The following is a 23,213-nucleotide window of genomic DNA, read 5'->3' as shown; positions in this document are numbered from 1 at the left end:
GCCAAAGCATGTTAGACATATAAGGAATTTGACATGATGGGCGGTGCATCGCATTGGACAATAAGACAATGAGATAAATGGATGGAAAGCCTTTCAATAACGAAACCCAAAATAACCACCAAACGATGACACGGAGATACAAGCAACTCCCAAAAGAATATGACACATGGCTTCCTCTTTGTCTCATAATCCGTGTGTGTCCATCCATGCCTGCACTGTTGCGCGCACACCTACACCTGGAATACGGAGAAACACTAGATATTTATGAGCCAGGGAATGTAAACACTGAAGGACAGATTACCACCGCAGGGTCCCCGCCACTGGAACGCTTTTCTAGAAAAGATCGACGACCGTCCTATCTCCTCCCTCCCTTCCTCCCTCCCTCCTTCCTCCCAGGGCAGGAACAAAAAGACATTTGAGCTATGTCGATGGGGAAGAAAAATCACAGCACTTTGCCGCGCTCCGGTTTCACAAAGTGGGTGACAGGCGGAGCGGCGCGCCGTGTTTACGCACAGCCTGCGGTCCTGCGAGCCACTGCGGACTGTTGAGTCGCGGTGTGGTGGAGTCCCGAAAGAGAACACCGGAGCGGCACACTGCTAACCGGACACCTGAGACCACAGTAAGAGACTCTAAGAGAAACGGAGGACAGTGAGAAGTTTATTTTGGAGACGCGGGCTGTAGCCGCGTGACGCGTGAACCTGTATGTTTAAGGAATCGTTTCCTTCCGACAGAGCAGCGTTTTTCTTCCAGTTTGGACCTAACGTTCCAGCTGGCGCGTAAAAGCAGAAGGAAGCCAGACGTTGGTCCTAAATCAGGAGAGCGCGCGGTGTCTCCTCTGACGTGCGGGGACTGTATCGACCTTGACTTCGCTTTAATGTGACGCAGAACACGCCGTGGGACATTTCCCGCGGTGTTATTTACGCATTAACCATACGAGCTGTTTGGGGGCAAGACCGAACACGTTACTGGAGGGAGGAAGAGGGGAGTCATGCCTGAAAAACTGGCTTAATGTCATTTAGCGATGGTTAGACGTGAGTAAGACAGCAGGAGTAGCAAATTGACGACGCACGTTTGACACGTATGAGAGTTTGAATGAATCTCCTTCCATCGGCGCGTTTCAGTGTGCGTGTCCCCGCAAACAAAGTTCTACCTCACAAGCTTTTACACGAGTGCATTCCCTTTATTCCCTGCTATCATTTGACATGGAGTGAATCCGTGTGCCACATGTCCATCTAAACAGACTTTTGGTCTCGTGCTCTTTCTTGACATGATATTTGATATTTAAAAATTAAAAACACGTTTGAGACAACTTAATTTGTTCTCAGTAGAGTTGGAAATATTTCAGGATTTTCTTGAAAAACATAATAAATATGTAAATATTTATTTTGGGACATTTGGTATAAATGTCCCACTCGAGCTTTACAACCGATCTCAATGATCCGTTATAAACTGGAGAGATGGATGATATGACTTTAGCGCGCAGTTCTATTTATTCACCTCCTTCTGTTTGTGTCCAGGCTGCTGAGACCCTCCACGGAACACTGACAGGAGACGGGCCTGTGGGGGGGGGGGGTTAGCCACATGAAAAAAAAACGAGGAGGAGGCGCCTCTCGCGTTGAAGCAGAACCGCTTTAGATGGATTCTTCATGTTTGCTTCAGCCTCAGTGGAGACAGCCTGCTGTGAACACTTACGAGCCGTGACAATAGGGCGTGAAACATGGCCCATCGCAGCGCATGGATAGCCACAAACACGAGCTGCGCCCAGCGTGGAACGAGCGGCTCTCCTGTCCCGTCCGGCACGCACTTGGAGAGGATTGCGCACGGGGCAGCTGGTAAGGCGCCATTTAGATTCTTTTGAACTGTTTATTTGGATATAAAACAATAGCGTTTAGAAGAATACTGTTGGCTATCTTTATGTGTTGCTGCCAAAGCGGACCTGCGTTCTTCTTGTCTTGTCTATGTTTGCTGAGACAACACTGAAACGGCTCTTTGATCAGTGATTTCTTTTCATATCAGCGGCTTCTCTTTTTTTTGCTGAGCACCAAACCTCCCTGCACGCACCTGCCAGCTGTTCTATGCCCCTCCGACTCTGGGTGTCATTATGTGACCCGGACTGGGTGTTGGAGCGTTTTTGAAATGCAGTGATGGGAGGAGGATGGTGGAGGAGAATGTTGTCAGGAGTTTATGAAGTGAACTTGTGATCTGGCGTGTTCCCAAGGGGCCGCGAGGTGGCTTTGGATTGTGGAAAAATATAAATCAAAGTGACTGTCTTGTGTGTGTGTGTGTGTGTGTGGGGGGGGGGGGGGGGGGGTTGTCTCTCTTATGGATGAGGAGGAAACGGTGGCAGTCAGGAAGTCATCCAGTGTGACCCTCCTATCAAAGGGCTGGACACACACACACAAACACACACACACACACACATTCTGCTGTGTCCACCTCCCTCCTCCCCTCTGAGGGGATCAGGGGCAGATCAAGTCTTTTAAGCTTCAGGTGTTTTGACGTGTCTGAACACTCTTTTTCTCAGTCGCGGATGAAACTTTTGATTGCTTTAGCTTTGCGAACATGAACCCATTCGGAACTCTGGGGTTTTATTATTTGGTTCCCCACAGCTCCAGTTTTTCTGTCCCAAAATGTGCAATTCGCCCTCAAAAAGATGTAAATGAAAGTGCATGAGCGAGTCATGCTTGCTCTCTGACTCAATGGTCGACTGCCTCACTGAGTCATCTCCATACAATGTCACTCACTCACTCACTCACTCACACAGACGAGGACGGCGGGCCTCTGATCTTCAAAGTTGAATCATGCTTTTAAACTCTCATCCTGTGTGTTTGCGGGGGAGCGCTTTGGCATCTCCCGAGACATGTCACACATCCCCAAACAGCCGTCCCCCACTCCATGTGTGAAAACATGTGGCGAAACAAGCTTGTTTTTTTCTTTACTCGTGTCATTCAGAGTCGCCCGTTGGTTCTCAGGCTGAACATGAGAGCGTCGCCTCTCTGCTTCGGGCATCTCGCACTCCCCCGTCACGCTGCCACAGCTTTCACTTCCTCCAGTCAAAGGTCACAGGGTCAGCGGCCCTGCCGAGGGTCGGGTACGGCCGCGTTCTCCTTACCAGCAGCCTCCTGATGTGTGGTCCGGTTTGTTTGAACTGGCATGTGGTTTTATGAGAGCTAGCGGGCCGTTTGTTATGGGTTCAACTCTTTCTGGCTCTCGGGGTGTTCTGTGTCGCCGGTCCGACACGAGGAGAGTTGGTTGACCACTTGTGTTAAAAAGGACAAAATATGTTCCCCTCATAACCTCTCATTCACAGAAGCGTCCCCGTCAAGGTGTTTAGAGCCATTTTGGTTGGAGACATGCTGTTTGTCCTCCTCGCCCTGTGGTCTTCATTACACACTAAGCTTATAAATATTACTTTCATGTGCTTCCCTAAAGACTGTGAGCCATATTAATAATACAACCCCAAAGATTGCATCTTTCTGGTCAAATTTGCCAAGAAAAACACAATACCTCACCCTATAACCAAGGGGGATTGAATCGGGGGGGAAATTAAGAAACAAACAACAAATTCAGTTACTTTTAGAGCTCATTAAATAGAAAAAAGAAGAAAAAAGAATAACAATATTTAGAACCAAATACTGTGTTCATCTTTCCAACCCTGAAGATCACATTGAACTTTACTCAAGCTATAGTTGAAAAATGTTGTTGTTCAATCAATACTAATATGTAAACAAATATTTAAAAACATCCATCCTTAAACCAATTATTTTGTCAATCACTGTTATAGAATCTTAGAGATTATTGCAAGACACAATGAGCTGGATTGAGCTGCTAATCTTTCATTTTAACTCCATAAAAAAGTCAGAAAAAAAGACAAAAGAAGCATCTCTAGAGAAGAAGAAGCAGAAGTGACCTTAAATGAACGACCTCTTACAGGCGCACGTTTTAACGTCATCGTCAAACAGGGCGACAGGTTACAAGTCCATTTCTTTAATCGTGCGCCAGTAGAAGGAGGGCACAGTGGAGACGTGTGCGCTGCGCACGGAGCCTCGTCCTCGGCTGGGTAACGTTACTCTGGTTGTTTTTGTCCGAGCGCTAATGGAGAGAGTGCAATGAGAGAGATTGATTATGCAACCTGAAGGGCCACAGGGCAACTCCAATCTGGAAGTGCTTAGAGTCCGCAGCCAACCACAGTGATGCCTTCAGGTCAAATTGGAGGAGGCATGATCTGACAAAAAGGAATTTCAATTTGTTAGATGTATTCCTTCAGACAAATGTCTCATGCTACTTATGTTTTCTAGGTCCTTGCACTTTGTGGCGGAGGACAATCTTGTGTAAGTACACAAAGGGAATTATTCTCTCTGATCTTGAATTGTTTTGTTGTTGTTAAGCATTTTGGCTTCTTCAAGTTCAAACAGCTTAAATTATTTGGACCAAAGCAGCAGTTAATACTTTTGGAGCCGCTGATGAAACATAAAGCGAACTCCTGTCCTTATCGTGAAATCTCCCTCCTTGATACAAATTTTTCCTCAAAACGCACAAGAATGTTAACTAGCCTCGCTGTGCGTTTGTGTCTGTGGGAGCGTTTTTTCAATACAATAAGCTGTATTCTTCTGAAATTAGCAGGTCAGATTCATTAATCATAGCGTCTGAGGGCTGCTTTGAACTATCAGGCCAGGTCATTAAAGCCAGCCGGTCTGGGGCGCGAGCGGGCGACACGGAAACACTTTGGAGAGCGCTGGTTCACCCACAAGACACACTAATAATGACCAGTGTGTGTGTGTGTGTGTGTGTCACAGATGGCCACGTTTCTGAGTGCTATACCCTCGGCTCAGCGTGGGCTTAATTTGGAGAAATAACAACATACGATGGGAGCAGGAAAAGGTCGTGAGGGTGGGAGAGGGGATTTCAATGTGTGACTGTGTAGGCCTTTATACGGGGTTTTCTATCAAACGAGAGGGGTGCATGCATGACTGTGTGTGGGGGTGTGTGTGTGTCCGTGTGTGTTCACGTGTATTTGTTGGCCTGCGTGCATGTGCACAAAGCCAATGTGTTACGGGTATTTCGGTTGCAGACAGTGTGTTGAAAGGCAGGGGGAGAGAGAGAGAGAGGCGGGGTTTTTCTGTGCTTGACGTGTGGTTTCTGTCTCTCCATCTTCATCCCGGTTCCATTCTTTCCTTCTGTCGTCTTCGCGGCCTTTTAAGTGCCGTCGCTTTCACAAACACCGGAAAGTGAAATCCTACCATCTGACCATCGCTCCGACGCGGATAAAGTGTGTTCCCATTTAAGGTGAGGCTCACCCAAGCGCTCTCCCTTTTAAAACCAACTTAATCGGGCAGGAATTTGGGTTATTAGGGTCAGGGACACTGGGGGAAAGCTCCAGAAGGCGAGGACACAGATGTGTCGCATCAGGAGACTATCTTCATCTCGGCACTCATGGGAAAACTGATGGTGGTGCCCTGTCTAATCTGGCGGATTGTGTCACAAGACTCTCAAATCAATTGTACTGTGGGTTTCTATGTGGCTAATTAGCAGTAACTGCGCGTTAGCTAAAGTTTCCACTGTCCCTGTATGCTTAATTGTGTAGAGGTCTCTGGGGAAGGTACAGCTGATGTGGAAAATCAACAGCGGGTTCATTTACAATTCCCACTGCAAACAGTGATGTAAAAGATGCTTAAACCCTCGGCATGGAGCCAAGAGGGAAACTACAGAGTTGGGTCACAGCTCTCTGATAGTTTGTGTCTACAAGTGAACCCCCCCCTCCCCCCCCCCACCCCCCCCTGCACAGATGTAGTGCTTTGAGCCGTTGGTAATATAAAGATACTGATTAGTGCAGGTTTAAAGCCAATTCCGTAACCAGAGGAATTGACCATTTAAGAAGAAATAGGCATTACAAGGTGTACAATAGTCTTTTGCAATGTTGCTGTATAATTATTATATACAGGCACAAAAGAGTTTGAGGTGAAATCAGAAACCAGCTAGCTGGAGACATGAGGAGGGAAGTTTGAGCTCTAAAGCGGCTAAATTAAGATACTATAATTTCAGCTCTTACAACCACCGTTTGGATGCCAAATACATGGCTAGTCCTGTTATATATACGCTGTTACATCCTCAGCCTTGTGAGCTCCACGCTGAGACCATGACAGCAGCGCTGTCTCTCTCTCTCCTTGTTGCTCTCTCCCTTTGTTTGCAGTGATAACGCCATCAGGGATGCAGCTGGGGGTAAATTTGCTGGACACAGACGACACTTTAATGCCCCGTGGAAACTCATATTTTAACCAGCTTGTTGTGACCCGCTGATCCGGCGATTTGATGAGCTGCCGTAATTCGGTTATCCCACCGAACTTTTTTACAGGGCTCATCTCTTCAGTGTGGAGAGGAGAGTAAATCACTGATCACTTGGATTGATCATACTGCAATCAATAGGTTTGCCACTAATAGGTACTGTTAATGAGGTGTAGGTCTAATGCATGAAATATGGTTCAAATAATATTTGGGATGTAACTTAGATCTGCATGTTTTTATTTTTCTTTGTTTGGCTACCAGGGAGCAACCAGCTGTAAGCACATCATGGACATCTGATCATGTGATAAACTCGATGTGCTGAACATGTTAGTCGTTTGAAGTCGTTTGTCTGATGAGGTTCAATATTCACTCTCCCTTTTGCTCTATTTTGGTCTTCATCCCGGGGGAAATATCTGGGTCTTTAGCTGCTAAATGCTCCATTGTGTTCGCCCTCTAGTCTCTATGATTGTTGCTGCTGGATGAGAGGAAACCAGAACCGTGTGCGTAGAGGCATTCGATCGTGCCGGGGAGCTGAGGAGGACCGCAGAGTTAGGTGACCTTTCTCCATCTTTCGCATTTCTGTGTTTAGTTGATTCATGGTTTTTAAAACGTTTTAAATATGGATTGAAAGCGTTGATGGCTCAGACTGAAATACTACAATTTAGTTTCAACAATAAGACAAAAATCAGAGGGTCTTCCGGGTCAGTGTAGGATTCATCCTCGTGGATTTCAAGGCTTCCGTCCAACAGTTGCTGAGATATTTCCGTCTGGACCAGACCATCATGGAGTCAAACTCACCTCTGCATGGCCCACGTTATTCTAATAATAATACTAATCGGTCAGACACCCTGCTCCTGACAGATTATTCCTCTCCCAGTGGCTCTGCGTGTTCTCTGTCTCATGCTGGCTGAATGAATCTCAGACGCCTTCAGGCGCTGATGTCGTCAGTCAGTTAATGAAACCTCCCGGTCGGAGTGAAGTCATACTAGATTCGTTCCTCTCTTCGCCATCCTCCTGCTGGCTGTGTTGTGTCCACACATACAATTGGCCATCTCCCCCCCCCCCCCCCCCCCCCCCTGTGTGTAATGCGTGTGTTGACTTAGTCTGAGAATGTGACAGAGATGTTTCTCGTGTGTGTTTTTTTGTGAGAGAGGATTACGAGAAAAAGGAAGCAGAAAAAGGAGCGACTGACAGAAAGAAGCAGATGTGTGCACATATGTGGACGTTTGGGTGGGGGGCCTCCCCACCTATCTGAACCCAGGCATGGGACCTGCTCTCTGTTTCTCATTTCGCCGGCGCTCTGTGGTTTTAAAGCAGTGACAGGCCTCACAGTGGAAACTGGCACTAACGAGCAATTACATCCTGCCCGCCTGCCAGGGATTATGGGATTACAGACTGACCGGCCTTCAGTCTGCGCTCTCATTTGGTCATTCCCTCGCTTCCCTTTGTTCACCTTATCTCTGCTTTTAGACCATTCAATGGTTCAATTATCTTTTTCTCATTTTTCTGTCCTATGGACAATGACCAATTTTCTACTTTTTAATTCTCCATTCTTGTATCATATGATTAAAAATGTTATCATCAAATGTTTCTATCGCCCCTACTCTAGCTTTTTTTCCTTCGACTTTGTAGCGCCATCGTATAGTTAAGTCATGCTATTGTTAACTGCTGGAGAACGACTTTTTTTATTAACCCGAAAACTGATGTTAAAAGATAAAAACACATTTGACAAGATAAAAATACATTTGCTGTGCACAAACCTTTGAACTAAGCCTTCAAGAGATGCTGAAGCTGAGAGTATGGGATCAAGAGAAAGTGCAGGACAACCCGTTTCCTTCACGCCATGTTAACGCCGAAAACAGTCTACTAACTATAGTGCGAAGAATGTGTGTTCTTCTCACGCATGGGGATAAAAACCTTCAACAAGTCAGCATTCGATGAGTTGGGGCCACACCCTCAATGGACCAATGTCCATGGAACGGCGCAAGCAAGATTAAAGCAAAGTTCCACCACACGTTTTCCCACTGCTCTGGATGCATATATATGCAGCGCTGTGGGGCACATGTAAGTACAGCAGATATCATCACGTTTTCTGGGACCTCCGCAGGTTTCTCAGTGTCTGGTAGTGATCAGACGGCTCTCCCGGTGTTCTGCCTTTTTCTCTCCTGCATCTCCTCTTACACTGCAGGTGTCTTTTATTGAGCCAGAGGTGATTTAGTGTGCTCTTGTTTTTCTGCAATCAGGCACCGCAGTAGTGACAGGTTAAAGCTGCAGGTCAGATTATTTCACACACACGCACACACGCACACACACACACACACACACATGCTCACGGCGGAGAACAGAGTGTGTCTCTAATAGGAGGTCATTAGTAGACAAAAAAATCGCTGCTGAGCTCGGGGTTTTCTTTCTTTCTCTCTGAATTTATTCATTTTGTTTTACTAAGTGAGAGGTTTATGGAGGCTTTGTGGGCAAAGCTCAAGTCTGACGATGTAACACACACAGTAGGCACCAAGATCACTAATCAGAAACACTGATATTTCTCTCTGCTTCTTTTCCTAGCAATGATGCATCTCTTTTGAAAATAGCAGAATTATTGAGGGTATAATTTCCTCTTTAAAGTTTAAAGTGTCTTCTTTATGTGGCGAGTGGAACTCTGTGGGTGTGGAGCGCCTTTTTGGCCCGCTCGACACCGATGACACCGGCAACGCCACCCGGGGAATTTCACCCCGAGAATGGGATCGTACGACAATTAATTTAAATACAGAAAGCACACAAGTTCGATTTATGCGTGAAGCCAGAGACGTAGTTCCGTTATAACAATAATTTTATTTACTACAATTACTAAAACATCAAATATAAAATACCATTTAAAATACCCAACCTACTAAATATGGAAAGTAGGTACTGAGGCCTTACCGGTGGAGGGACAGGGCCAACGGGGTGTGGGGTCTCAGGGAAGGATCACCCCAATCACACGTGCACACGCAAACACACACTACAGCAAGCAAAACTCAAATTAAACCAAACGGGGGAAAACACAGCACACGAGAGGGAGACACCACCACCTGGGACACCGACACCACCACCTTCGGCACTCAGCAACTATGGAAGGAGAGCATACAGTTATTGGGAGGGAAAGTAAATCAATAAACCAAAAAATAAACGAAAACTACTTCAAGGCAAATCTAGGCAGCAAAGGTGTCTTAATGGCTGCCTAGAGCCTACCAACCCAAAATGACAAAAATAGACAATATAATCAACAAAATTAGTCTTTTCATTAGAACGTAGACAAAAGAAATATAAACCAAAATCACTTAAATCATAGTTTAACAAAAAAACCCATAAACATAACAAACTCCATATACATAGTAGCAAAACACAGGCGACCCAAAAAGAAGGCAAACTATCATTCGGGTCGCAATCAGACAGCCCTGCCCGACACTTTGAGCGACAAATCCGGGCGCTTCAACTACAAGTTGTAGTTGGAATCAAATAAAACGGAGACAAAACAGCAGCGTGGCAGGGAAGGGAGGGGTTGGTGCAGATACCAGCGCACGGCGAAGCAATTTTACGACCCTGGTGTGCACAAAACCAAATTTACTGTTTTAGATTTCAAAACATAAACACTACAGCGCCACTGGTATACATACATACCAGTCAGGGAGTGTCGCACACGTACACCTGCCGCCCTCATACAGCTACACACAGCCTACAATAAAACGGCAGATTACTTAACAACTCATTAAAATACATGAGAGGAGAAAGGTTTGTCCGACCTACCAGCGGCACCGCTCAACCCGATTCCATTAAAGGAAAGCCTGGGTTGGTGACAGGGAGACACTGCAAAGAGACAATACACTCTAATGGTCATCCCAACGCAACCAAGGCCAAAGTAAAAGAGCAATTAAGCACACTACATTACCTGTTGCACAACCGTGAGCGCGCCGCGAACGCGAGAGGACCCAGAGCGGAATGTACCTCCAGCAACAAAGAGTAACGGGTCAAGATGTCAAACCCCCCGCCTATATAGCATGCAGTGACTTCATGATTGGTCCAAAGAGAATGAAGTGATTGAAACCACCTGCGACCAGTCAATCTGCTACAATCTACCCCAACTTTTGGATCGTCGCCCCGACGATCGAGCAAACCCAACAATTCTCTAATCCCATGGTCTAAAGAGGGCAGAGACAGAATTAACCAGCGGGTCCGGCCGGTGTACTGCACCGCCTGCCGGTAACCCCACGGCCCTCGGGAGGCGATTGATGTTAGAATGGTGGCCTGCTGTTGACCGGGCTGTCCGACGGACTGCAACTTCACTGGTATCTGAATGGATGGTTGGGGAGGCTGCGTTCGCAGTGCTGGGAACCCTGACAAGGTCCAAAACCGGGTATACTGGGTTGGTTTGAGTCTGTTCTACCAAGGGAGGCTCTTCCCGGAGGACCAGCAGATCCCCGTCACCAAAGTATTCCTCCTCTGATTTGGAATGATCTAAGGAGGGTGACAGGACGGCAGCAGGGCCACCAGAAGGGTCTAGCCCGACAGCAGCCTTCAGCAGGGCACGATTAACATGCCGGGACTTAGTCGGATTGTCTACAGGCGCTATGGTGTACACTGCCCCACCCTCGGCTGGTGCCCTCAGAACTCTGTATGACACAGGCTCATACAGATCCTGGATCTTATGACGACCTCGTGTACTGAGGTTCCGCAACCACACCAGCTGGCCTACATCCAGAGGGTGGTCTCGAACGTGCTGGTCATAGTTCCTTTTACGACGCTCTGCCGCACACCTTAACCTTTCCCCAGCTCCCTCAAAAGCAATCCGTAAGCGTGTCTGGTGTTCCTGGATCCACTCATGGGTACTGCCACACAGAGGATCTTTTACTCTACCTAGCAGGAAATCAACCGGGAGCCTGGGCTCCTGCCCAAACATCAACAGAAAAGGGGACTCCCCAGTGGCCTGATGAGGGGTGGTGTTATAGGAATACAGCACCTGTGGCAAACAGGAACTCCAGTCCCGTTTCCGGGACACCGGAAAAGTGCGCAACAAGTTGTGCAAGGTTCGATTAAAGCGTTCACACTGACCATTACCACTCGGATGGTATGGAGTGGTACGAGACTTCTCAATGCCGTAGAGCCTACAGAGCTGCTGGATCAGAGAACTCTCAAAGTTGCGGCCCTGGTCCGAGTGTATACGAGCAGGAACACCAAACTTTGAGAACCATTCTGTCACCAAAACCTGAGCCACAGTGGAAGCTCTTTGGTCACGGGTGGGGACAGCAAGCGTATACTTGCTAAATACATCAGTCATTACGAGGACATTTTCCAACCCGTTATGAGTCTGTTCTAACACTGTAAAATCCATAGCTACAATCTCATTTGGCCGTGAAGCCAGCAAATGCCCCATGAAGCTGCGGGCAGCTGGCTGGGTGTCCTTAGCCACTTGGCACCTCTCGCAGGCCCGACACCATTCTGCGGCTGCAGAGGACATACCTGGCCAGTAACACCGCCGTCGCAAAAGCTCTGATGTTCTTTCCACACCCTGATGACCATGGTCTTGGTGAACCTTGGTCAACACTTCTTCCCTTAAGGAAGCTGGCAGAATTAGCTGGGACACTGCCTCCAGGCCATCAGGGCGGAAGGCCTGGCGGTACAAGACCCCATCCCTTTCCATCAACCGGTCCCATTGGCGCAGCAATGCCAAGGCAGGCTGTGAGACCGTCTTTCGCTCCTCACCATTGGGGCGATTGCCTCTCCGCCAGAAGACCAGAGCCTCTTTAATGACGGGATCTGCCTGTTGCAAAACACTGAGATCTGCAGGTGTATATTCTGGCAAGGCAGCAATGGCCGATTGAACTGCTTCAACTTGGTTCACTTGGGCATGCTGTAAGGAATCTGGGAGTACTGTACCAGGGACCGCGGCCTCTAGTTCTCGTCTGCTAGGCTGGTGTTGGCGGGACAGAGCATCGGCATTTCCATTACTCCTCCCTGATCGATATTTGATGTCAAAATCGAAGGAGGCTAGCTGTGCTGCCCAACGTTGTTCGGTGGCACCGAGCTTTGCCGAAGACAAGTGGCTAAGCGGGTTGTTGTCTGTGAAGACAACACATTTATGGCCTAGTAGGTACTCCCTAAATTTCTCGGTCATAGCCCACTTGAGTGCCAAAAACTCTAGCTTCATGGAGCTGTAGTTTTGCATATTGCGCTCAGTGGGCCTCAGACCTCGGCTGGCATAAGCCACTGGTCTAACCTTGCCTGATTGCTCCTGGGAGAGCACTGCCCCAAGTCCCCCATAGCTTGCATCAATCTCAAGAATGAATGGCAAAGAGAAGTCTGCATAAGCAAGCACAGGTGCTGTGACAAGTTTGATCTTAAGTGCATCAAAATTACACTGGCACTGCTCCGTCCAATGTCCCCTCACAGAGAGCTCTGCTCTTTTCCTTGACTTTGTGCCTCCTAGTTCTGCAACCAGCTTATGCAGCGGGGCCGCCAACTTGGCAAACCCCTCCACAAAGCGGCGATAGTAACTGGCAAAACCAAGGAACGACCGCAACTCTGGGATGGTGGTAGGTGGGGGCCAGTTTGCCACCACCTGCACTTTACTGGGATCTGTGGAGACACCTTTGTCCGAAATGACATGACCCAAGTAGCGCACCTCCTGTTGGAAAAATGCACATTTGCTTAGCTTTGCCTTCAGGCCTTGCTGCTGAAGCCTCTTCAGCACTACACCCAACCTCTCCAGATGCTGTTCCACTGTGGAAGAGAAAACCACAATGTCGTCAAGGTACAAAAGCAATGACTGGCACTGCTGATCTCCAAATATACGCTGCATCAACCTCTGAAAGGTGCCTGGGGCGTTGCAAAGCCCAAACGGCATACGATTCCACTCGAAGAGGCCGAATGGGGTGCAAAATGCAGTTTTGGATCGATCCGCCTCAGAAACAGGGACCTGGTTATAGCCACTGGCCAGATCCAAAGTGGAAAACCAGCGGGCACCCGTCAAGGCATCCAGGGACTCGTCAATACGAGGAAGGGGAAAAGCATCTTTCCTCGTTTTGTTGTTCAGTTGCCTGTAATCGACACACATACGTAAGCTCCCATCCTTTTTCTTTACCAACACAATGGGACTGGCATAAGGGCTGCTGCTCTCCCTTATTACCTGTGCCTCCAAGAGTTGGTTGATGTGGTCCTTAACCAGCTCATACTCTGAAGGAGGGATGCGCCTATGGCGTTGCCGAACAGGGACATCGTCCAAAAGAGGGATGTCGTGAGCAATCAGGTTTGTACAACCCAGGTCACCATCATGGGTGGCGAAGACAGGGGTATAGTCCTGTAAGAAGGACCGAACCTGGCTCTGCTCTTCAGCGGGCAGTGAGGACAAGTCCATGGCCTCAATCTGGTCATGCACTCCAGGAGAAACAGCTTGAGACCTCACCGTGGCAACCACCGATGGCACTTCGGTGACCCCTGCAGGCAAACTGACAACATTGACCTTATCCAGGGTGCCCACAACAGTGCGAGGGTACAGGATCACATCGATGGCCCCAACATTCACAATGGGTATGGAAGCAGTGCCCCCGACCACCTGAACCAGGGCCGGGGAAGCTAGCAGTCCAGCAGGCAAACCAGAGTCCAAAGGCTCGAACAGTACAGTACAACCGGAATACTGCTCTGAACAGGTTGCAGCGATGGTCTTCATCGTGCCACCAGGAATGCGGCAGGACTTCCTACCCCGAACCTTCACCTTGCCTGAAACATCCTGGGGAGACTGCTCGCTAGCCTGGTGACACCGTTGAAATGCCTTCACGACAGGCTCCGGAGCCCTAGATACAGAGGGAAGGTTGAATAAGGCAAAACCATGTTGACTGAAGAGCTCTCTGTAGCACCTACGGATAATATTCATTCCCAACACACCTGGGACGTGAAGTGACATATCACCGGGAGGGTCTTTAACCACCAGTACACCACACCCTGCTATTGACTTACCACAGAGTTTAACATCCAATTCCAGGTAGCCAATATAAGGGATAGCTAGCCCATTTGCTGCTCGGAGCTGTAGCCAGTGGCAAGATTGGAGTTTCTCTCTACCCCACGGCTTAAACTGCTGGAGGAAAAAGCGCTCTGTAATTGTAGACACCATGGATCCAGTGTCCACCAAGCACGGAATATCAACCCCTCCCATAGTCACGTCCAGATGTGGACAAGAGGAAATCAATTTAGGAACTTCCTCCAAAACACTTGGGATAACCTCCGAGCCAGTGGCTGCCCCCTCCGCATTGTGACTCTGCAATACGGCGGGCGCTAGTTTTCCGAAAGGTGACGCAATTGCCTACTTGACTGTTGGTGAGCAGACAGAACAGGCTCAGTGTGAGGTGGGGCACGTATCCCCTCACACTCCCTAGCAAAGTGACCTGGTTGCTGACAACGCCGACATATAACAGGGCCCTTATAAGGTGGACGATTGCGTGGCTGTGAGCTTTGTAGGAGAGCAATGCTTTGAGTAAGCTGGTTTAACTGCTCTTGCTGCAGCTTCAACATTTCTCTCATCTCACTCAGATCAGACGCTTGCGAAGTATTCAAACCCTGAGGACCACACTGTACTCCAAACTGCATGCCCAAGGCGGAGGGGACGGAATGACTTCGGCCCCTAGCACCCCCAGGCAAACCCTCACGCTCCCACCGGATGGCCTCGCCCCTGACCTCAAGTAGAACCATAGTAGGCTTCCGGCGCACCAACTGTTTTAGCTCACGGCGGAGAGCACCTTCAAACACGTGCTCTACAAACTGGTCGCGCAACAATACTTCAGAATTTGGCATGCCATTAGGGGCACTCTGTTTCACGGCTGCCATAAGACTCATTAGGGCAAGGGAAAACTCTTGCAGTGTCTCTCCGTCCTGCTGCCGTCTAGAAAAGAAAGCTTCCTGGAGGGCTACGTATGACTCATAACAACCATACAACTCCTGTAATGCCTCTATAATTTTGGTTGGGTCACCTCGCTCTGTACTAGGCCGATGCTTTATTTCTTCGCGTGCTTCCCCCTCCAAATGGTCAAACAAGAAAAAGGCCTGATCGGCAACAGACAGATGGCGCGCCCTCATGCAGGCCTGCACCTCATCAAGCCACTCTGTGAGCCCTATACCTGATCTACCCCGAAACGTGGGACATTTTCTATCTCGAGGTACAACAATCAGTCGCTCAGTTACGGGGGCATTAACTGTGGGAATCGTAGGGGCCGCAGAACTGGGACCAGGAGTATTGACATTCTGCTCCTGGCGCATCCTCTCATTATCCACTCGTAACTGTGCAACTAAATCTCTCAACTCCTGTAACTCCTCGCCCATAACGAAGCCCTACTGATACAATGGGGCCGAACAGGAAATTAACAGCAATTCGTCGAGAGCCACAGAAGTGGGAAGAAGCCAGCTGCTGTTTTGTCTCAAAAATAAATAAAACACAAGAAAACAAGGTTAAACACAGTAACCCACAATACAATAGTTACACTATACAAATACAGTAAAACAGGTACAAACGTCTATGGCTTTCAAAAGTGCATATCCTGCCAGCAACGCCAGATTGTGGCGAGTGGAACTCTGTGGGTGTGGAGCGCCTTTTTGGCCCGCTCGACACCGATGACACCGGCAACGCCACCCGGGGAATTTCACCCCGAGAATGGGATCGTACGACAATTAATTTAAATACAGAAAGCACACAAGTTCGATTTATGCGTGAAGCCAGAGACGTAGTTCCGTTATAACAATAATTTTATTTACTACAATTACTAAAACATCAAATATAAAATACCATTTAAAATACCCAACCTACTAAATATGGAAAGTAGGTACTGAGGCCTTACCGGTGGAGGGACAGGGCCAACGGGGTGTGGGGTCTCAGGGAAGGATCACCCCAATCACACGTGCACACGCAAACACACACTACAGCAAGCAAAACTCAAATTAAACCAAACGGGGGAAAACACAGCACACGAGAGGGAGACACCACCACCTGGGACACCGACACCACCACCTTCGGCACTCAGCAACTATGGAAGGAGAGCATACAGTTATTGGGAGGGAAAGTAAATCAATAAACCAAAAAATAAACGAAAACTACTTCAAGGCAAATCTAGGCAGCAAAGGTGTCTTAATGGCTGCCTAGAGCCTACCAACCCAAAATGACAAAAATAGACAATATAATCAACAAAATTAGTCTTTTCATTAGAACGTAGACAAAAGAAATATAAACCAAAATCACTTAAATCATAGTTTAACAAAAAAACCCATAAACATAACAAACTCCATATACATAGTAGCAAAACACAGGCGACCCAAAAAGAAGGCAAACTATCATTCGGGTCGCAATCAGACAGCCCTGCCCGACACTTTGAGCGACAAATCCGGGCGCTTCAACTACAAGTTGTAGTTGGAATCAAATAAAACGGAGACAAAACAGCAGCGTGGCAGGGAAGGGAGGGGTTGGTGCAGATACCAGCGCACGGCGAAGCAATTTTACGACCCTGGTGTGCACAAAACCAAATTTACTGTTTTAGATTTCAAAACATAAACACTACAGCGCCACTGGTATACATACATACCAGTCAGGGAGTGTCGCACACGTACACCTGCCGCCCTCATACAGCTACACACAGCCTACAATAAAACGGCAGATTACTTAACAACTCATTAAAATACATGAGAGGAGAAAGGTTTGTCCGACCTACCAGCGGCACCGCTCAACCCGATTCCATTAAAGGAAAGCCTGGGTTGGTGACAGGGAGACACTGCAAAGAGACAATACACTCTAATGGTCATCCCAACGCAACCAAGGCCAAAGTAAAAGAGCAATTAAGCACACTACATTACCTGTTGCACAACCGTGAGCGCGCCGCGAACGCGAGAGGACCCAGAGCGGAATGTACCTCCAGCAACAAAGAGTAACGGGTCAAGATGTCAAACCCCCCGCCTATATAGCATGCAGTGACTTCATGATTGGTCCAAAGAGAATGAAGTGATTGAAACCACCTGCGACCAGTCAATCTGCTACATTTACAACGCCAGAGTGCCATTACTGTGGAGAACTGTTTGATTGATCTGATACAAAAATGTAAAAATGTCTAAGTTTTAAGACCTTAAGCTGACCTTTAAGGTTGATCATTAATCATTGCCACAGTCACTCATAAAACTTTTAGATCTTAAGTGCACTCTAGGGGGGAATTAGCTTTAGCTTAGGCTAACACAGATTATACACTCATTGGATTTACACTACTGTGGTGTTTTCCACGCTCATGAAAAAAACACCTGCACACGATTACATGCCACAACCCTATTGACAACTTTTTGTGTCGTACTTTTAGTCAGGTGAATATCATACTTTCAGACCCCCATATCCGGACCCTTCGGTGTACCGCACTTTCGTACACACAGATGTGTTTATTCATGCACTAAAAGCAGAGCCAAACTCTCCTAATAAATCCTGACCTGAATATCTAAATAATTATTTGAAATAAGCTGAAAGCCAGGACTAATTGCTGGTCAATGTTGAAAACTGGGACACAGTTCTTTTTTTTCAGACATTTGTAGGGACTCTGGGTACCCGTCTTGAAACAAATACGTTAGAGGACAAACTGTAAAGGCTCTTCAAGCAGGTTGGAGCAGCCTTATAAACTCTGGGAATAGTAGCCGGCTCTGGCTTTATGGGTTGCACTTGGTTCAGGAAGACTTTACCACTTCACTAACTGTGAACAACTGAAAAGCTGAGGACCAAAGAAGCAAATGGTAGGAGACAAGAACTCTCCCCGCTGCAGACGTCCAGCCTGATGGACAAACCGAAGGCTTTAATCAGAAAGATACACGTGCTGGGCTTTCTAAACAGCATAATAAAAACGTGCATACACAACGTGAAACTGTGCACACGCCGTCAGCAGTCTTGTGTCAGTCTGCAGCTCTTCAGGACCAGGGTGCCGCTCCTTCTCTCCGGCCGCCGACTTCCTCATCCCAGAAGAGGCTGGAGGCGTCGGACTATAAACAGCTCCAGAGTGCAGGAGTGAAATGAACCAGCAGACAGGCCCGCATAGACTCCCAGCTCGCTGATCTGAAAGTGGCTAAACACTCCCAGCTGGGGTGTTAGGGAGTCAGAATGGCACCTCTACTTAGGCCCGGGCCAGGATCTTTATTCTTCTGTCGCGGCTCACGCTGCTGGTTTTAAATCAGCCTCGGAGACGAAGGGAGACGGAGGGCCGAGCAGTCGGCACAGTTTGGTTTTAGGTTGCAGTGGATGGTGTGCACTCTGTCTGTATAGCTGATTTATGCTCACCTTTTCTCCCCCTTCCATCCCCCCCCCCCCCCCCCCCCCGGCGTCTGTAACTTTGTTCCAGCTCGACTGGATCGCTTCAGCTGCAAAAGGTCTTTATCGCAACCTGTGATCTGTAACCTTTTGTCAGTCTTCCATTACACACAGACAGAACTGCTAGGAATGTTTGTGATTGTAATATAAACACGGTACACTACATATCGGCCAGATCTTCAAATATACGCTTGAATAACTTACCGCACACTGTTGCTGTAGTTCAGCGCAAAGGTTACACAAAGCATCGTAGAGATGACAGATGTGGTTTCAGAGACGGACGAATCTGTGGGCACAAAGTAGTTTGAAAGAATGATTCATTGCAAAGGTGAGGAGCACAGGCATCAGTGCCGGATTGGGAGTGCAGTTGATTGTTGAGCAAGCATGCCAACAAGAGGTGCGCAGTCCACTGCTTTGATCCGGGCTGAGGTATCTCAACAAACTTTGGATGGATGTCTTCTTGTACGGATGTTCGTCGTGTCCAGAGAATGAATCCTTACGACTTTGGTGATCATTTGACTTTTTCTTTAGGATTACCTTTCTGTAGAGCTGATGAAAGAGTGACGACATATATATTGAGTTACTCTTGCTGAGCTTCACCCTTGTGTGGGAGGTGTGTGGGGGGGGGAAGAAGGCCCAAAAACCCTTCAATGACCTCTTGGCATGGGGTGTGAGGTTGCTCCGATCCTCAGAGCTGCACGTACTATATATAAACATCTGCCTCCGTGACACTTCTTATCACCTGCCCTGCATCGGTGTGTGTGTGTTTTTTGTTGTCTGGGACCTCCTTGAAGTGCTCTGGCTGTCCCTGGTTCCCTCTGCTTGTACCTCTGCCACAGGAATAACCCTGAAGAATGCCTTTGACGACTGTATATCGCAGATGCTGCCTTTTGTTGGCGGACCAGGGCTGTTTGCATGGTTCTATGAACCGACAAGCCGACACTGGCCACGCGAGCTGGCAGCAAACACTGGTCTTGTACTGAAGCAGCAACAAACACGGCGGCCTTGTGCATTGAAGTGTGATTTTTTTGTGACATGTTGGCTCACTCTTGGGCCCGCTGGGTTGTTATGTTTGTTCTTTACAGTATCTGGAACATTGTGAAAGTGTAGGCATCATATTGCCCGCATGTTGTGCTTTTAGTTTATGTTAACCTTTTCAAAGGGAGTTTTGGGAGGAGCCAAGTTGACAGAAGGAACCCTTGTTCCTGTTCTTACATTCCTCTTTCTCTACAGGTGGGACCAGATGGAGGGTTCGGAGGAAGGATAGACAGGAGATTACCTCTGTAATGTCAGCAAAGGCCAAGGTATGTCACTTCCTGTACTCTGAATCTCATCTCCATCTCTCACTCCCTGCTCTTACTGTGCCCCATAATGAAATCACCATCCCTGCATACAACCTAGCCTGATCCTTTTTCATTTCCACTTAGACCACCATAAATCAGAAGATGAGTTATGTGAAGGTATAAATTGTTAATGAAATCCATCCTCACGAGGCTCAGCACTAAGCTTTCCATAAAACCATGTCATCGTTGAAGCTTGCATTGCTAAATTCTAGGCCAGTGGAGGAAACTTGATCCAGGGTGGAAAGACTTTAGTATCACTGAAGAGCAAGTAGTAGGATTTCCTTGAATAGGCTGTAGCTTGTTTGAGCTGCGTGCATCCTCTGCCCATTTCGGGTTATCTCATTTCTCTGTCAATTTAGTTGGGTTATTAAATAAATAAACCAAACACCAATTCATCGTAAGAAAAGGAATGAGAGCTGCAAGCCAACTGCAGAAGTGTACAACACTCTGTGATGGTTTACTTTGATTTAGAAGAATACTGGATTCAAGCCATAATGTGTTTTCCCTCTGTTGCTGAACCAGATGAGACAGATATCACTGTAATATCAGTCAGCAGGTGCATTAAAAAGCTAGTCTGGCTCTGTTGAAATGTGTTTAAAATTACAACTACCAGCAGCTTTGTAGCTAACATGCTATGTCTTGTTTACTAAATATGACAATCTAGACAGCAGAACAGTTGTAACTGAAGTTTTTAAGTACATCTTTAGTATATAGTATAGTATCTTAATAAATCAATTGCAGCAGTGCCCCAATGAGAATCTTTTGCTTCAGTGACTCAAGAAAGTCAGTTAAAAAAATCCCTCCTTTTACCAGCTAAGGTGTGACTTCTGTCCCCTCTAGGTGCTGCTCTGGGTGCTGCTCTCTCTGCTGCCTCTAGTGGAAGGAGCTCATATGAAAGCTGGTTTGGCTGCCGTGGGATCAGACTCGGGTCAGGCTGTGGGCTTGCTTGCAGGCCAGGAGGAGAGAGGACTTCCTGTGACGCTGCCAGAGGTGGTGAAGGACGAAGAGCAGGAGGACAACGGCGAACCTTACTCTACTTGGCACACTCTATATGGTACTGATGATCCTAACACTGGAGTGTAATTTACAGCCCATCCACTTCACCAGACACTATGAGAGTCAAAAGACTGCACAAAAGCATGGATCTGCTCGGTTTTTCAATTATTCAAATATATTGTCATCAGATTTAAAGGGTGACGAGTCTTTGTGAGTCTAATTGTTGAAGGGTTATGGGAGATTTTGATGGAAAGTTTGCATGTTATTGCACATAATAGCAATACTTACATTTTCTCTCTGCCTACCACTCCTCTTTTCTCTCCATTTTAGACCCCTTTGTAATAGACGAGGTGGATGACCATCCCACTAGTCGCTGGGCGGGGCGCTCTCCCCGCTCCTCTGACCCCTCAGAACCTCAACCCAAAGGACCACCAAAGAAAAAGAAAAAGAGGAAGAAGAAAGAAAAGGAGGAAGAGGAAGAGACAGCAATCGATACAAAGGGTAGAGGAAAGAGCAGACAAACAAAGCAGAGCAGCAGGGACTGCCGTGTGGAGAAGAAGGAGATGAAGGTTCGGGACCTGGGCCTGGGGTACGACTCGGATGAGATTGTCCTCTTCAAGTTTTGCGTTGGCTCCTGCCAAACTTCCAGAACAAACTACGACGTGGCTCTGAAGGCGCTGCTGAAGAACGGCTCGCTGCCCCGACGCACCGCCCGCAAGGTCAGCAGCCACCCCTGCTGCCGGCCCGAGCGGTACGAGCCGGTTTCCTTCATGGACGCCCAGACCACCTGGAGGACTATCCAGTTGTTATCAGCAGCCAGCTGCATGTGTATGGGCTGAAGACAGGAATGAGGGAGAAGGGGTCCTGGGAGGGGTGTCACCCATCCTGAGCAAAGCGGAGTCGAGAGGCTCGGGGTGAGGAAGGCCTGTGTACAGGGGAGAGCTGGAGGGCGCTACACACACACACACACACACACACACAGCAAGGAAGTGACAAAAGCGGCGTGTTTGCCTCCTGTGGTGATTCTCCTGTTGAGGAGAACGATGTGTGGGTGCAGCCGGACATTTGGGGTCAAAGGTCAAAAATCAGAGAGTGAGGGGGCAGTCATTGGGGAATCACCGCCCGGATTTATTGGGACGTCTTCCAAGAGTTAATAGTTTTCAGCTGAAAGCAGGACAATCCAGAGGGTTAACATGACTGCTCTGCTTCAGATGGACAGCCTGAGGCTGAAGCTCAAGATACAAAGGGTGATGCAAACAAACAGACTATCACTGCCTTTATATTCTGCCTTCTTCTTTTGTCACATGACCGTTTCTATGTTCGGGTGAACTCAGCCAAATGGATGCCATGCATCTTCATGTATTACTGTACAAAAGTAACATATATTTATTTCTGATAAATTATTTATTTATTATAACTTCCTACAAGAGCTGTTTTATTAACTCTATATTGTAGATAAACATATATTTATTGCAGAGATTTTCATTTGATGTTACTTCTGCTTGCATGCAGTATGTACGTTTTTTTTTAAAGGTGCATTTCCACATTCACCCAACACCTCATAACCCTGGACTGAAGCGATGATTCTGGGCAGAATTGTTTTGGATGCAATACACTTTTTTGAAATGAATTGATTATGTGAAAATCCGAAATCTGAAATTCTCTCTCGGATGCAATTCAAGACACATTAAGAAAGAGAAAGAAAAAACCTCATAATAGACCACACATTGGCTGACATTGAAATGATACCTAATACTTGTTGTTCAAGAGCATCTTCTTATGTCTGACCTCAAGTCAGTCTCAGCTGACAAGAACAAAATTCACACTGCTGGACCTCAACATTTCTCATTTTAAAGTGGTGATTTCCATTCAGTTACACACCCCCTGTATGTCACATTATTATTATTATTATTATTATATAAAGTTGTCTTTATTTTTGTATGGCATTATCCTCTAAGAGAATAAAGTTTTTTACATCTTATTACTGTTTGCTTTACTGAAGGCTTCTGGCTGCCATTCGCATTTTTGAGGACTTATCGTTTTGCAGACAATAATGCGTCATTAAAATAAGTCAATTAAATAAGTCAATAAAATGTGTATGTGTGCCCAGGGTGAACTCAAAGGAGCATCCCCGCCTGTCTGCTCAACCCAGAATTTGCTTTTAAGAGCTTTTCTGCTATTGAACCAACTTTATTTCTCTGCACAGAAGCACCAACACATTAAACAAGCACCACAGGTTGTACAGCTTTCAA

At 47.3% G+C, this 23,213-nt stretch overlaps 1 protein-coding gene across 1 annotated transcript; it reads left to right on the top strand.

Annotated features, from left to right (window-relative positions):
• The first annotated feature begins 1,548 nt into the window (after positions 1 to 1,548).
• Positions 1,549 to 22,942, top strand: LOC119209455 (artemin). Its single transcript, XM_037458830.2, has 4 exons — positions 1,549 to 1,832; positions 19,856 to 19,926; positions 20,806 to 21,019; positions 21,292 to 22,942. Exons 1-4 carry the CDS (start codon positions 1,718 to 1,720, stop codon positions 21,798 to 21,800), a joined length of 909 nt encoding a protein of 302 aa, XP_037314727.2. The 5' UTR covers positions 1,549 to 1,717; the 3' UTR covers positions 21,801 to 22,942.
• The last annotated feature ends 271 nt before the right edge of the window (positions 22,943 to 23,213 follow it).

This window comes from Pungitius pungitius, chromosome 15 (assembly GCF_949316345.1).
Source record: "Pungitius pungitius chromosome 15, fPunPun2.1, whole genome shotgun sequence".
Lineage (NCBI taxonomy): Eukaryota > Metazoa > Chordata > Actinopteri > Perciformes > Gasterosteidae > Pungitius > Pungitius pungitius.
The sequence above is the reverse complement of the archived record's forward strand: the minus strand, read 5'-3'. Positions and strand labels throughout refer to the sequence as shown.